Genomic DNA, 14,910 nt, shown 5'->3' with positions numbered 1-14,910 from the left:
TGAAGAGAGAGTTGAAGAGAACTTCCTTGATCCTGCGGTTGAAGTCTGCTTTTAGGCACTCCACCTCATTGCGGATGAGATCTGGGGAAAGGGGGCAGCTGTGGGTGGGGATGGACGTAGGATTATTGAACTGTTCTCTCAGGGATTCCCACAGGAGCGAGAAGAAGTCTTTGACCAGGCTGCTGACAGCTGAAGCCCCATCATCTGCCACCTGGTCCTGTACCAAGTAACCACAGTCTGCAGGTAGAGGCTGTGCTCTGCTGTCCTGGTGGAAGCAGCACAGAGGGACGTAGACACCAAACCTGCCGTGAAGGAAAGAAAAAAATGGCTGAAATAACAGCCATCCCAACAGGGGACACCTCCTCAACAGGTACAGGCCCTGACAAGAGTGACAGCACATAGGAACCCCCACTCCAGAAGCTAACAGCCAACTCTTCTCCCCACTAAAATGCCAGAGGCTGCAGCTTCAACAGCTGTGCAGAGAAGCTTTTTTAAATCCCATCTGTAGAACAAACAATCCCAAAGACTCAGTTTTCAAGTGACAGTAAAGGCCCCTCACACAAATAACAGCTGAGGCAATTCACTTAATCAACTCCACCTCCTACACCTTCCCCCAGCCACTCCTGCTTCCCTTTTAATCCTAAATTGAGGAGACATTACTGCTTCCCACGGTGGCTCATGGCACCCCCAAGCAGCTGTGCCCCCCTATCCAGAAGGTTCAAAGTGGTGTCACTCACGGGTAGCCCAGGAAGAGAAGGTTGAGAACAGAATGGCTGCGGAAGAGGTTGACCAGAGTCCAGCAGAGCACCCATCCACAGAGGGTGAGCAGCACCAGGCGCACCATGTAGCACATCAGTGATGTTGCACCCACCTGAGAGGCCTGCAAATGGAGAGGAAATGCTCAGCAGTCCTGAAACAACCAGTGCTAGAAGATGAGCACAAGGGATGCCTGTGGAGGAGGAGCAGGGAGAGGGGTGCCAGGAGGTACTAGAAGAGGGATAGGTTCCCTCTTCCTCACAGAAGCAGGAAACTAATTCTCTTACAAACATAAATGCCTTTAATTTTATTAATGATTGACAGGATCCAAAAGAGTCAAATAATCACAAGTTGTGAGGCGTGACTGAAATAGGGCCTTTGAAAAAAATTCAGAGCTGCAAAGCAGAAAAATATTTTTGCTGAAGTCCCTTATTGCTCCAATGATAGCCCAGGAGGGCCTGAAACCCATTTCCTCTCTCTCTTTTCTTTAGAAGGATCAGGTCTCAGCATTGTGAAAGTTTGCAGCTGAGGGAAGAGAAGATGTGCACCTTGTCAATCCCAAACCCAGATTTCCATAATTTAGCTCTATTGGATGTGCAGGCTGCAGTGTAGTGAGGAGGCTCCACAGCAAGAAAGCCTGATCCAATCTCCAGAGGAGAGAAGGAAACTGAACTATGAAAAGATTCTTAAGGGTTAGAGCCAATACATGGGATGCACAAGAACCTGCATGGAAGATTTCAATGCAGAAATTTCAGTCTATGGCAAGTCTTACGGAGGATGTGAACTTAAATGAAAATGGAAGGCATCAGTTGAAAAGAGCCCTTCAGAGTTCCCACCTTCTTCACTTATCTGTTCAACAGGACATAACTGTTCCTTTATTTAATTTACCTATTTTTAAACACCGCTTAGTTGCTTAGCCTAGAGCTGTATTAGCTATTTCAGTGGACAAAACTTCTATTTTCCTGAAAATGACCTTTTACAGAGACTTTATTTGGCCTGGTTCTGCTCCCACAAACACAGAGAAGGTCTCAAAATGTGTGGTGACATGACCAGAGTCTGAGTTACTGAGTAACCAGGACTGGAAAAGCAGTTCTACCAGTATTCCTATGTCACTTCAGTGTAGTCAGACATTCTCCGCCTGACTCTTCCCCCTCTGAGCTCCTGTTCATTCTTCTTGTCTTGGCCAGCCTCCTTATTTGCCTTTTTGCTACTTGACTTGCAATTCTCTCAGGCACTTCTCTAGCACGACATAGTGGGGTACAGTATTGTACCTGCAGAGATAAATAAGCAAGTGGGACCATTTAATCTCCTCCTAGATGCAGAGCCAACAGAGCTACCCAATACTACAGGACATGACTGGTCTCAAGGAGAAAACTCCAAGGCAGAAGAGCATCCTCAAAATCTTAGTCCTTCACACCCAGACTCTTCTGAGGGAAGAAACCTTCCAACCTGCAGAATTTTCCTAGGCCATGATGACCATGTTCTGCAGCAAGTTCTACAGGCAGGAGAGGGAACAGTGGGAATGTTACCTCAGAGATAATGGCCCACACCAGCCTCCGTGCCAGCATCACTGTGATGAACGCCGCCAGGTGGTAGTCAATGAGGTGAAAATTCTGAAGGAGGAAAGAAAAAAGATCTTCACCAGGAAAAGGGACTCTGAAACCACCCAGATGGGGTGGGACTAGAAAGCTGGCTGGTGGAGAGTACATTAGCACCTCACATAAGCATTCCTCAAATCTCTCTATTAGGGATGAAGGGAAATCAATAAACATTAGTAACACAGGAACGTCTCCAGAAGCAAGATCTCCTCCACAGGGAGATTCCTTCCCATGGAGAAGTTTCCACAGAAAACAAAACAAACCCACCCTTCAGGCAGGTATTTTTGGGGTCAAAGGGACATCTAGAACCAGAATCCTACCATGGAGAACAGGTTGCACATTCTCCACAGAAAAGCCCCTGAACAATCAGACAAAGGGCAGCCAAACTGGAGTCCAGAGTGAGCACACGAGCTCACTTTCCCTCTTGGTCTCAAAAATGGTCTGTAGCAACCAGTGTTTCCTGATGAAACCAAGCTGACCTGAGAAACCTCATCTTCACTGGCTATGAAGAAGTTCTCTAGCTGCATCAAGTTAGACGCAGCTCTTACAGCTTTTCAGTGAAGCCATCCAATATATTCTGGCCAGAAGAGTTAGTAGACTCTGAATACTGCTGCTTTGGGTACTTCAGGGACATTTTAGGTAAAAAAGAATGCTTGAGTTGTGATGGGAATAAATAAACAACCGTTAAATCCTGGTGGGTAGGGAGCCCCAGACAGAATGCTTTTACTTCTAAGTCAGCTGTGTCCAGCACGGCAGAGCTGAGCAGCAGGCTGGTGACTGGAACACCAGCACCACCTGTCGGTACAGGTAACTGAGGGACCACCTCGTGCTTCCAAGCAGCCTTTAGGACACGGTTCCAGCTGCACAGGCCGGCTTTGCTCACTTGAGGCCTGCTGGCTCACAGGCAGCTTATTGGGACAGCAAGAACACTGAAACCGAGGAGGTCGAGAGCTTTACATAAGCTGATGATCTGACCCCCTCCCCAACTGTGCTGCTCACCTGCTCTGAGATCCCAACAAAAATCTGCACATCTTCCTTCTCTCAGGCTCTGTTGTTTTCACTGGCAAGGGGCACTCACAGCAGGAGACAGCTCCTGGAGTCTCAACTCTGTGTCAAACCCTAGGGACTAGCTAGACCACACAAACATGTGCAAGAAGTTTTCCCCCGAAGGAGTCCTGCTGACTTCTCTCTCTCTCCTGCCGTGATCTTCTCCCCCGCAAAATGGGGGATGGCATGGCCCTGACTGATAGGGGTGCATGTGAACTCTCATTCACTCCCTTAATGTCAAATGCTTGGTGATTCCTGGATTGAAGAAGCATGAAAGGAGCAGTGTAATGAAAAAGCCTGAGTGATGGCACTTGCTGGGGAACTCACCAGTGAGGTGCAGGAAGCAGGGTGATTGTATGGGTACCACCAGACAGTCTTGTAGATGTTGATGTACTGAATGAAGAGGGCTACCAGAAGGTAGATGAAGAACAGGAATTCAAAGAGAAGGCTCCCATCCAATGGCAGGTCAGGGATCCGGCAGTGACGCACAGGCTCTGGAGTAATCAGTGCTGTGATCGGAGGCGCCGACAGGCTGATGGCACTACCATTCCTGAAGCAGATGGACATCACTTACTTGGTAAATTCTCCATCATCTCTGACATTTTCCAGGATAGAGTGCTTGAGGTTGTAAATATGAGACTGGGCATTACCAGGGGAGAGGTGACAGCAGTTTTGCATTCCTATTTCTGACATGAGGCTGGTGGTGACCTCCATCATCTTAGCTCAGACAAAACCCTTATCCAGAATTTTCTCTGGATGACAGCTTGATCTGTCAGAAGTGCTGTGACATGCCCAGCAACATTTCAGTAAACTTGCAGACTGAGGAGCAGATGTACAGAGCTAAAATCATTAAGGACTCTGCTACACCCAACAGTTAATATTGGCTCTTTCCACCCATCACCAGGACATTACACTAGCACCCAGCATCCTCCAGCACAGCAAAGTGCCCACTGTCTTTCTGTTCATAGTTACTCTTTTTAAAAGATGAGTAACTAAAAATGGAATGGAGTAGTTCAGCCACTTCCTAAAGGCTAACCTCTCAAGTGTTCTCACACTTCCTTCTTTTCTAGCTTTCAGAGGAGGATAGGACAACTAAAAGTTCTGGCATACTGAACTGGTAGAGGAACTATGCTATGTCTGACTGAAACCAGATAAACAACGCTCTCCCAGGACCCTGGAGCCCTGACTCCACAGTCTCAACATCACTTGCTTCCAAAGAACCTCAAACTGTGCTATCTGTCCCTCTGTCCCTGACAGAGAAGTCTGTAAAGGCCAAAGCTAAATGGCTTGGATTTCCCTACTCTGTAAGAATGAACCTATACTAGGGCCCCAGCATGCAGCAAATAGCTTCTCTGGTCTGCCAACTTTTTATGGAAAGAAGTAATGCTGGGCCGTTTCAGTTTTTATACCAAATGTGGTAATCTCAATGTCACTGCATGTCTGTTCCTGTTTCAGCCCCCAACTTCCCCAGAAAATGCAGGTCATCTTTACCAACTATGAGAATTAGCTTCATCAACCTGCATGTCTAAAACAGAATATGGGCATCCTCCTGCCTTGTGTTTCTATTATGTAGGAGGAGGAGTCACAGCTGTACTCTGACGTGTCACATTAATTCCCCAGGGCAGTGAAGGCAAGTGAGTGAGACAAGGACTCATCATTTGCTAGGACTCACTGCTCTGGAAACTGCTGCAAGAAAGACAAATGAAGCATTGTGAGATTTCCACCCCTGTGTGATTTCTACTGTGGCTGTTGCGACCACAGTGAGTGGTGAAGGAGGGCTGAGACCATTGCCACAATCCCCTCCCATGGGGCTGCTTTTAATGCATGAAGTCAAAAGAGGGGCTGCAGACAGAAGCATGTACCACAGCAGAGCTGAGAAGAGAAGCTGGAAGAGGTTTGTCACACAGGACTTGTTCCCTTTTGGATGAGTGAGCCATCTCATAATGCCACAGTGCAGGGCTCAAGGTTCCCCTCTCCCAATCCCTCACTTTCACCACAAAGCCATGCTCCCACACAGGGTTCCAGTGGATCAAGGCTCCTTGCTTTCAGTGCTGTCCCAGCCACAGATGTCTCAACAGCTCTGCCTCTGTCCTCACCTGTTTCTCAAACCAGTACCGTTTCCACAGCTCCCGCCAACCAGAGTCTGGAGAGAAGGCAAAGCGGAACGGCTTAGCTGCTGCCGGCTGGGTCCCCTCCTTCCACCGGGCATGACCAGGAACCAGTCCACTTCCAGTGCCTCCAGCAGGCTGTGCCCTGACACCCAGACAACGATCCAAAAGCCTTCCCAAATCTGCAAAGGAGGCAGAAACATCACTTAAGCTTAAACTGCTGCTCACACTCACCCAGTTCACGCTCCAGCCAAGCAAATTCATGCAGAAGGAAGTCACTCTCATGCACTCAGAGCCCTGTGGGACAGCCATCAGCACTCTAAAACACTGTGCCACTTCAATGGCAGCAGGTCAGTGTCTGCTTGCACACCCAGAATGAGCACCACTGACACTGTGTCTCTAAAAAGGGGCTGCTTACATTAGCCATCAGTGACTGACAGCACTTATTGCTGGCTGGAAAGCACCACCGAGCATCTCCAGAGCTGGAGATGACACAAATGTGTGCTTTATTTCAAAAGCAAACCCAGGAAGAGCCTTCTCCATGTTCTGGTTGAGCTGCTAGAGCTTCACAGCTCTTTTTAGGCACTCAGCACGTTACTTGCCAGGCTCTGATGCTGGTAGGCAATTTGGACACCCTCTGGCAGAGCTCTGAACAGACAGACTGGTGTCCTTGAAGGAAACTGCATGGTGCAGCTCTCTTCTGTGCTAATGCCCAAATGACACCAAGGTAATACATCCATTTTAAAGTGGGTTTAGTGAGCAGAAAAGTGCAGCAAAACACACATGTATGCATGTACTTCAAATGCACATATGGGCACTCACATAACCTAGCCCTGAAAAGAAAAATAAATCAGAAGTAAACTTGTACATATTTACTTACCTATTTATTTTTAATGACACACTGAAATCTATTGATTTCTTAAAATAAACTAGTATGAGAGAGGCTGGGCAACTCAGAACATCAGAAACAATAGTGTCATTTCTGGCATAGAGCTTATCACTTCCCATACAATTTTTCTTCTATTTCACTGGTCTCCCAGGTGACACTGCAAGGATTTTGGCAGTCAGGAAAGTTTCCAATGGAAACACAGCAGACATAAGGGAGTGAAGGACTGAACTGGAGTGCACACGTGCTGTACAGGAACAAGACACCAAGTGAGCATCTCACTACAAGGACTTCAGTGTGTCTGTGTGCCCGGAGTCGAAATCGGCCGCCCTTTGGGAAAAATATCGAAGCCAGAACCAACCCAGGGGCCAAAAAAGCACATCCACCTTCTGGGAAACTCTAGATGTAGCTTTGAAATGTACAGATGGAACCTATGGTCTATTTATAATTCAGTCATCACCTCCTTTAAAATCCGGAGAAATCACAGCTGGCAGAAATGCCAGAAGTTTTGTCAGTGAGTCACAGGACTGTCACCATGAACACAGTCTGCAGGAGTACTTCTCTAAAAAATTCCCTCAAAGAATTGCCCTTTGTATTAAAATTTCCCATCCTTCATCTCTACTCCGATAAAAATTGTCATTATTGAAACCAGGATACCAATTCTCAAACTTTCAACAAAAATCAAGATGTTTCAAAGGATGAATGCTTTCTGCATACCCACAAAAGCCAGTTGGAAAAATCACACCAAACCAAACCCAAAAAAACCACACCAAAACCAGAGATCCCGGAGGGAGAGAGAAAAAAAAATAAAAAGGATATATGAAAATGCATGAAAGGCAAGCAAACATTGGAGAATTTTGGTTTTGAGGTAAATAGTGTGTTTTTGACAGACTTAATACTCTCATATCTCCAATACCACACAACAGAGACTGAAGCCTTCCTTACCTTTCTTGTCAAGCAAGAATTTTCAGACAATTTTCCCTAGGATGTTCTAGAGTTTTATTTGGAAATATTTATATTTCAGGAATTAAACATAAACAAGAAAATTCTCCTGCATGTGTAAGATGAGCAGGGGCAGCAACAAACAACGCAGAATTCACTTAGGGCATTCAGACACTTTTGATAAACAGCTAAAGTGAAGGGAAAAAAATGAGGAAAAACCCCCAAAAAGAACAAACTTGAAAGCCATTTTAAACCAAATTTAGCTACCACAGGCCCTGTGGTAGCTGAAACAATTGGTCTGATTCGACCTACAGGATATTTATGATAATGGATGCAATATGTTGGTGGTCTAATTAGTGCTATTAACAGTGGAAGGTATTTTATAGCACATTCAATAATTCATGTAAATAATTTAACAGATCTCATTAGTATCACCCCATTAGTATGCCTCACACGCTCGCCAATACAGACACTTGGACACAGAGTAATCACAATTCCAGCCCCTGACTTTACAAACCAGTAAAATGCAGGTTTCTACCAGTAAAAACAACTGCCCATGGAAAGGAGCCATCCTTAACGTCAGTGCACATATTTTAAATGCACTTGAATAAGCCCTTTCACAGTGATTCATAAACATATAGACTGGGCAGTTCCTCAAGCCAAGCTTTAAATAACTTTAAATACTGGAGTCAGATCAAATTAGGTAGGCATTTGTTGGAGCAAAATCTGCCTAAGAACCATCCCTTTTTTTGTTTGCTTTTATTTTGTAAAACTAGCCACACAAAGCTGAAGCTCCACAGATAAAGCTAAACAAAGCAGTGAGATTACACATCAGATTGTCTCGAAGTCTGCTTTTTTTTGGCCTCGAACCAATCAACAGCCCTCCTTTTTGAGGAGAAAGACATGGGGAAAAGCATTTTTATAGCTTTCAATTAATACACAAAGGCATGATTCTACTTTGAAAACGAGAAAAACAGGTGGCCATAAACCCCTTACTCCAACAGATTATATTCCAAGTCATATTAAGTATTAATGAAGAGTCCACATATTTTATAAAGTCATGCAGAAAAAGTGAGTAATGAAAGATAAAAGCTTTTCCTGACAAGACTCTTCAGTCCATTAATGTGATTCCACACTGTTCTTTCCTATTCACCTACAATTTCTCTCAAAAAATAAGCGACATGCTTGTAGTCCCTTCATCCTCAAATCCTCAGAACTAGTATTACCTAGCCTCCAAGATCTCCTCTCTGAGGCAGATGTGGGCATCATAAAAACACACAGGCAGAATCTGGAGAGCAGCTACAGGAGAGCAGACAGTGGTCCTGCCCATACACGGGGAATGGATGTGGGTATGGACAGCTCTTGGGTCCTAGGGCAGACCATGCTTCAGGACAGAGACAAAACTTTAATTTGTGACACAGTTACAAGAAAATCCAGAAACAGAAGGCATCAGATGCTCTGATTTCCAGTTCCTGCTTTTAGGACCACAGAAAGCGCTTGGTAATTTTTTTATTTTTCTGTGCCACAATACCCTTCCTGCCCATCAGCTCCCCAGCTATCCTGACGAGGCAGGATCGTGGCAGGATCAAGGCAGGCAAGAACCACAGCTGTGTGCAAGACTTGACTGATAAAAAGCTAGGCAGATGAATTACTCACCAATTCAGAGGTGAAACAGTGTGCAGCCCTGTCCTGCTCACCAAGGCCCATCACTCAGAATCTTGTTTCTGCATCAGCAGCTGCCCAAACAGCTCTTTCAAGAGGCAATCAGGAGAGTCAGTGACTCATCAGAATGGAAAGTGTGCCTGTTCCCCATCTCTTTGCTGGAAACACTACAAAGCTCAGTCAGTTATTTTGATGGTGTTAACATTTTTTAATTGGAGAAAACTCTGAGCCTCTCCAGTCCTGTTGGGAAGCTCGCTGCACTGAGACATGAGAACTCCCAGAGTCTGGAAGACATTCAGGTGGCTCTCCTTGGCTCCACAAGTCCTACCACCAGTTACCTGCAAGAGCAGAAAGGGAAACGTGGCCATCCTCACTTGGTGCAATGTGGCTCAAGAAGACCACAGGTCTCTCACTGCAACTCACCATCTCAATTAAAGCAACCTTCTTGTGACAGCTGGGGGTGAAGCAACACATGGCCTCTGTGGTGAGGGACTCTCTCTGCCTCCACAGCAACACAGACACTCCTGGCAAGACTTTCCATTCAGGGTGCCCGTGCTTTATGGAAACACACCTGCCACGTGTGCAGAGCTTCCTGGCAGGGAAATGCAGCCAGCCACCCCCACGACACGGCTGCAGAGCACTGCCACAAAGCACAATCAGTTTCTGAAACCAAAAATGCTCTCTTGGTTGCTACTGTCCTCAGCTCAACTCACTGCAGCTGGTCAGCCTAACCCTAAACTTGCAGTTGTCCAGCAATCCTAATATCTTTGCAAATTATCACACAAGTTTTCCTTTGAACTTTGAGAGTCCTAGTTACTATAGGTTATTTTTACTTCCTTTAAGTGTGAACTTCTTATGTATTTATTTAAATTAAAATAAAAAGCAACCAAAACAAAACCATACCCCCATTCTGACAGCTGGAAAAACAGATACAAAGCTAATAATTGACTCACCCAATATAACACCAAAAAGAAAAAAAAAATCACCAGAGAGCCAAGAAACAGAGATAGCTGCACCCAAGCCTTGGTCACAAGGCCACCTTGTCAGCACCCTCACATGTGCCACAACAGAAGCCACAAAGACACACAATTTCTGTGAAAGCCCCAACTGGTCTGGGAATAAAATAAGCATTTGGTTGTTGCAAGGGAGGAAACAACCGACAGGTTATCAGATGGAAAGCTAAATATTTGGCTTGCACAGAGCTGCCCCAGTGCTAAGTCAACACAACCTTTCAACTCCGGCTGGATCCAAAGGCACACACCCGCCACCTGGCCCAGAGCTGGGAGGCTAAACCGGTTAGGAGGGAGGTCTCCAAGTCAGCACATTTTCCAAGTCCTCATGCCATACAGAGCGATGGATTAAGATGGGGATTTGGCACAGAGGGAGACAGAAACCCCCTGAAGTGCAGCCCAAGCACCATCAAACAGGAGAGCTGGGTGGGGAATCACCACTGTCAGGTGGTGCATCAGCAAGACTAATTTTTGCTCGGTGACTAATAACCTCCTCTGTAAAAACAAAACCAACCCATCAAGACCATGTCACTGTAGGCTTTTCTGATACAGCACAACTCTGGCTGAAGAGGCTCCATCTACCAGTCCTCTACACAGATGCCAAAACCAAAGGGTTGAAGTAGCAAGAGTATGGCAAGCATTAACAAACAGGATATGTACTGTATGACTTATTTCTAGTGTTTTCAGCAAGGAAGACTAGAGCTAAGCAGAAAGGTAAGTAGGAAAAATAGAAGTTTTAGCTTAAGACAAGGGGAAGGCAGTGCCTGCCATTTGCAGCTGCCACGGTATTTCAAATACCCACAGACAAAAATGGGAATGGTAAAGAAAAGTTTTTCAGGAAAAGCCTCTCAAAGTTAAAGTGCAGTAAGCTCAGTCAGCTCATTTTGCAAACATGTTAAAGTGTAAGACATTGATTTAAGTTCTTAATACTCCAGATAAACAAAATTTTCTAAGATACTGTAAAAGCCATTTTTAAAAACAGAGAAATCCTTTAAATTCCCTAAAAATCCCCTCAAAGACCTTACTTTAGGGGGTGCAAGGAAGAAGCCTCCAGAGGTATGCAGGCAATAGTATCCTCTTCAGAATATAGGCAAGTTCAGGTTTTTGTGAATCAGAGGAAAGTTGAGACACACACTAAGCGCTCTAAACAAACCTCTGGAGAGTACAAGAACAAAGCCACAATTCCTGGTGTAATAAAACAGTATTACCTTATATTGCCATATAATTACCTTGTGCAACTAACTGCTGCAGCAGGTCAAAACAAACAGCTTAGGAAAACTTCAATGAATGACTGTAGTAATTTTATGAATGAAGACAAGAGAATTTATATTCCAAAAGGAAGTAAAAAAAAAAAAAAACAACAAAAAAACCCCAAAGCCACAATGCAAGACCCTCAAGGCTCAGCAGCTCCAAGTGGCCAATAACATTCCTCACCAAGCCAACAAGTATTACACAGCTAGCAGCAAGACATTAACATTTTCTTTGGCTTCTTCTGATGTATACAGCAACACTCCCAGCCAAATAGTGGATCCAGGAATAAAGAAAGCATTGGCTTGTTCTTGTGTGAGAACAAGACAGAATTGCAAAGCTGAGCTTTTCCAGCAGCAGAGAGAAATGCAGGCCTGACCAGTTGGGTCACAGTCTATTTTGGTCCTAGAGTTCCCATGCTTCTGAATTTTCTGGGGAAAGGGACATCAAGCTCAGCCTCATCCAGAGTGAAAGGCCCAAACTAAAGAGCTGGAAGGAATTACTGAGCCAGACAGCTCTCTGAGTATGTAACAACACTGAAGTTTTAACTCCAACTCCACATTACTGATAGAAACTGAAGTTCTGTTTAGAAGGGGACACTGGTTGGGAAGTGAAACACAAGGGCAGTGTTTCAGCAGACACAACACAGGCAAAGCTATCAAAGCTGGCCAATAATACAATTTATCAACACGCACTCACTCCTAAAGTACATCTTGCACCAGAGCTCTTCAGTAAACATTACGCACAGCCACAGCTCTGCTAAAACACAGCTACAGATCACTCTCCATTATACCATGCTATGTGCAGTAACTGGGAAAGTCAGGGAATTTTAGGTATGGCCACTGAATTTCTTTTTCTAAGGTATCAAGGCAAATGCACAACAAAACAGATCACTACTGACATGGAAAAAGAAGAAAAAAAAATAGAAGATGCTCATGCTTTAAGAGCCCATCTTAAAATCTTCCATCAAGCAAGCCACCAAAATAGGCATTCTCCTCCCAGCCTTGAACACAAACCCACATCTAATGGCCTGAGCACAGGCCAGTATATCTTTTGCTTTCTAATCTTTCCTCTTCAACTGACTTCCAGGGAACTTGTTTCACCAATACAGACCTCAGTTTCCTTATCCAAAACAGGATAAACTGTTCAGCAAGTACTTCTCCTCCCAAGGGTCTCTGTATGTAGTAGTGGATAGTTTTTACAGTATTATTTTAGCACTTTAGACAAGCTTTTTTTAAAACAAACAGAAGCAGCTTTCCTGCTGGTTTTGTTCCTCTGCCAATCCCTATGTTTAATTTAATGGAGATCAGCCATGATGACAAATCATGGGGAGTCACTAGGATTTTTCTATTTTGTCCTCAAATAGCTAAAAATAAGGCAGGCATCTGCCATCTGTAGCAATGAGCTTGAACGCATGAAGAAGAACACAAGTTAAAAACCACTTCCTTGAGCCTTACACCAAGTCATCACACTGGGATTCACAGCAGAAAGCATCAGTGAGACAATGCTTTGCACATCCCTGATGCTGCAGAAAAGCAACAATATTGAAGGGAATTTTAAACAAATTGTAATTTGTATAAATCATAAATTCGCATTAAAATATAAACCACATATGAGAATGCATCGATTCTCCTCTACTTGCCCCTTAAACAACGGGTTCAGGTGACATAAATATTCCCCACAAAACAGTAAGTCTTCAATTCAACCTCCATGACTTTGGTAGGCAGGACTCAGAATTTAGTATGACTGTTTACAGAGCAACTAATCCAGCAGATGAAGAAAATGCAATAGGATACATTAATCCCTTGTATAATTAATTATACTGAGACTAATCCAGCTATCTGAATCTGCATCCATGCTCCCTTATATGTATTTCTGGGCAGCAGATGTCTACTGATAATTTTGCTTTAAACCAACAATTCCAAACCTCCCAAAGGATGCCACTGCACCCTGTCTCCAGGACAGCTCTCCTGACCAGGTTGCATAATACCCACTTCTTACCAGAAGTCTCATTTTTCCTTGCAATACCCAAAAAAATCAAGAAAAGGTTGGAAATAACTCGCCAATGACAACAGCCCCCAAAAAACGGCATGTAATCTTCCAAGGCAGTTTGTGAAAGCTAATGAGCTATTTTCCCAAATCACAGAGCTACTACAGATTTACCTCTGATATTAAAAATCCACCTGCTAACAGCTATGCCACTTACTTAACTGTGGTAGGGTTAGAAACAAATGGACTAAAGTTCCAATTTTAACTGCCAGAAGAAAACTTCTTCCAGGATTTCATGATTCTGTGGCACAGGGAAAACACTAAGACTAAGGAGCAGGATGGTCTCAGAATTGCTACTATCTTGTTGCTTTCCACCACATAAATCTTTAGCAACTGTACCTCTACTGAGGAGTACTGAGCAGCCCAATTGGTTTCTGACCTGAATGCTCATGGAAACTGGAAGCCACCTTAACAAACATTTCTAGCACATTTGCTCTTGGCTGTATTCTCAAACATCCAGATTTTGTGCCTATAGAAAGAAAGAAAGTGTTAAGTTTTATGAAAACCAGGTTTGAGTCAATCTGCATTATATATACTTTCAGAGAAAGATTTTTGTTCAGAGCTATTCAGTTTCAAAACCAGTAGAAAGGTGTGGGGCTTCCCGTTCAAACACCGCATACAGAAGTTAATTTTTTAATCTAAAATTTCAAAACAAAGAGGAATGTCTGAAGAATAGACAAAAAAGTGATTATGCCTGTCTGCTTTTGAGTACTAATAACTGTATACCTACATTGACAATGTTACATCAGCACAAATGTTGCTAATACAGGCAGGCCAGTAAGATGAGAATTGCTTTACTTCCTTAGCTTCCACTGAATCTACTGTGGTAAATACCATTAGTGTCTCTGAAAAAACAAGTAATTCAGCAAGGTGCTTATCTGTATAATGCAAAAATTTTTAATAAGAATTCCTCATCTTACAAGCAGAATAGAAACATGCACTGCGAAGTAGGAAGCAAAATGTTTTATCCCCATTTTACGATCAGAAAGACTAAATATAAAAGTAAGAAAGAAAAGCCCTGCATTTTCAAAATTAATAATGATTTTGAATGCTCTGGGTGAGGAAGTATAGACATCTCTATTAGTAGGAACATGGACACCCAGAGCTTCTAAAAGTCAGGTCTCAAATGCTGCAAAGAGACAGCCAGGAATGAGCTGTACAGGAGGCACGCAGGTGTTCTATGGTCTTGAGATCAGGAGTACACGCTGAGCATGGGTCACTGTGTCACTGATATCACTTGAGCTTCTTGTTGTTCCAAATAAATCAAACCTGGAAAACATTACCACCTGCCGTGCTGGTTTGTACAGCAACACCCCAGGCAAAGAAGCTCAAGAACATGAACAAGGAGTAGCTGCATCTACACCTGAAGAACTTTCAGTCAGATAAGGGACAAAAAGGAGCACATGAAGTTTCAGCCCAAACCCCAGAGGGGTCAGTATTGCCTGGCTACACACCAGTGAGCCCAGATTTTACCAGCAGAGTATCATCCAAGCACCTTGGCTGAAGGAGTCTGCACTCCAAGAGCTGCAGCCAGGAAGGCAAGGAAGTGAGCAATGGAGCAGACTGTGGGTTAAAAAGGGCTGATGTTCTCTGCCTTCAGCATC

The 14,910-nt window shown here is 44.2% G+C and overlaps 1 protein-coding gene across 1 annotated transcript in view; it reads right to left on the bottom strand.

Annotated features, from left to right (window-relative positions):
- The window catches only part of TMEM39A (transmembrane protein 39A), an 8,378-nt gene extending 2,694 nt beyond the window's left edge, over positions 1 to 5,684 (bottom strand). The window contains 6 exon segments of the mRNA XM_005420562.3: position 1; positions 3 to 302; positions 738 to 880; positions 2,286 to 2,369; positions 3,729 to 3,951; positions 5,498 to 5,684. The exon segment at position 1 is cut by the window's left edge and continues 33 nt beyond it. Of these exon segments, the coding sequence (XP_005420619.3) occupies position 1; positions 3 to 302; positions 738 to 880; positions 2,286 to 2,369; positions 3,729 to 3,951; positions 5,498 to 5,610 (864 nt within the window). The 5' untranslated portion in view covers positions 5,611 to 5,684.
- Positions 5,685 to 14,910: the final 9,226 nt, after the last annotated feature.

The sequence above is a fragment of the Geospiza fortis genome, unplaced genomic scaffold (genome assembly GCF_000277835.1).
Source record: "Geospiza fortis unplaced genomic scaffold, GeoFor_1.0 scaffold1, whole genome shotgun sequence".
NCBI lineage: Eukaryota > Metazoa > Chordata > Aves > Passeriformes > Thraupidae > Geospiza > Geospiza fortis.
Note: the sequence above shows the minus strand (reverse complement) of the source record. Positions and strands in the feature narration are given on the sequence as shown.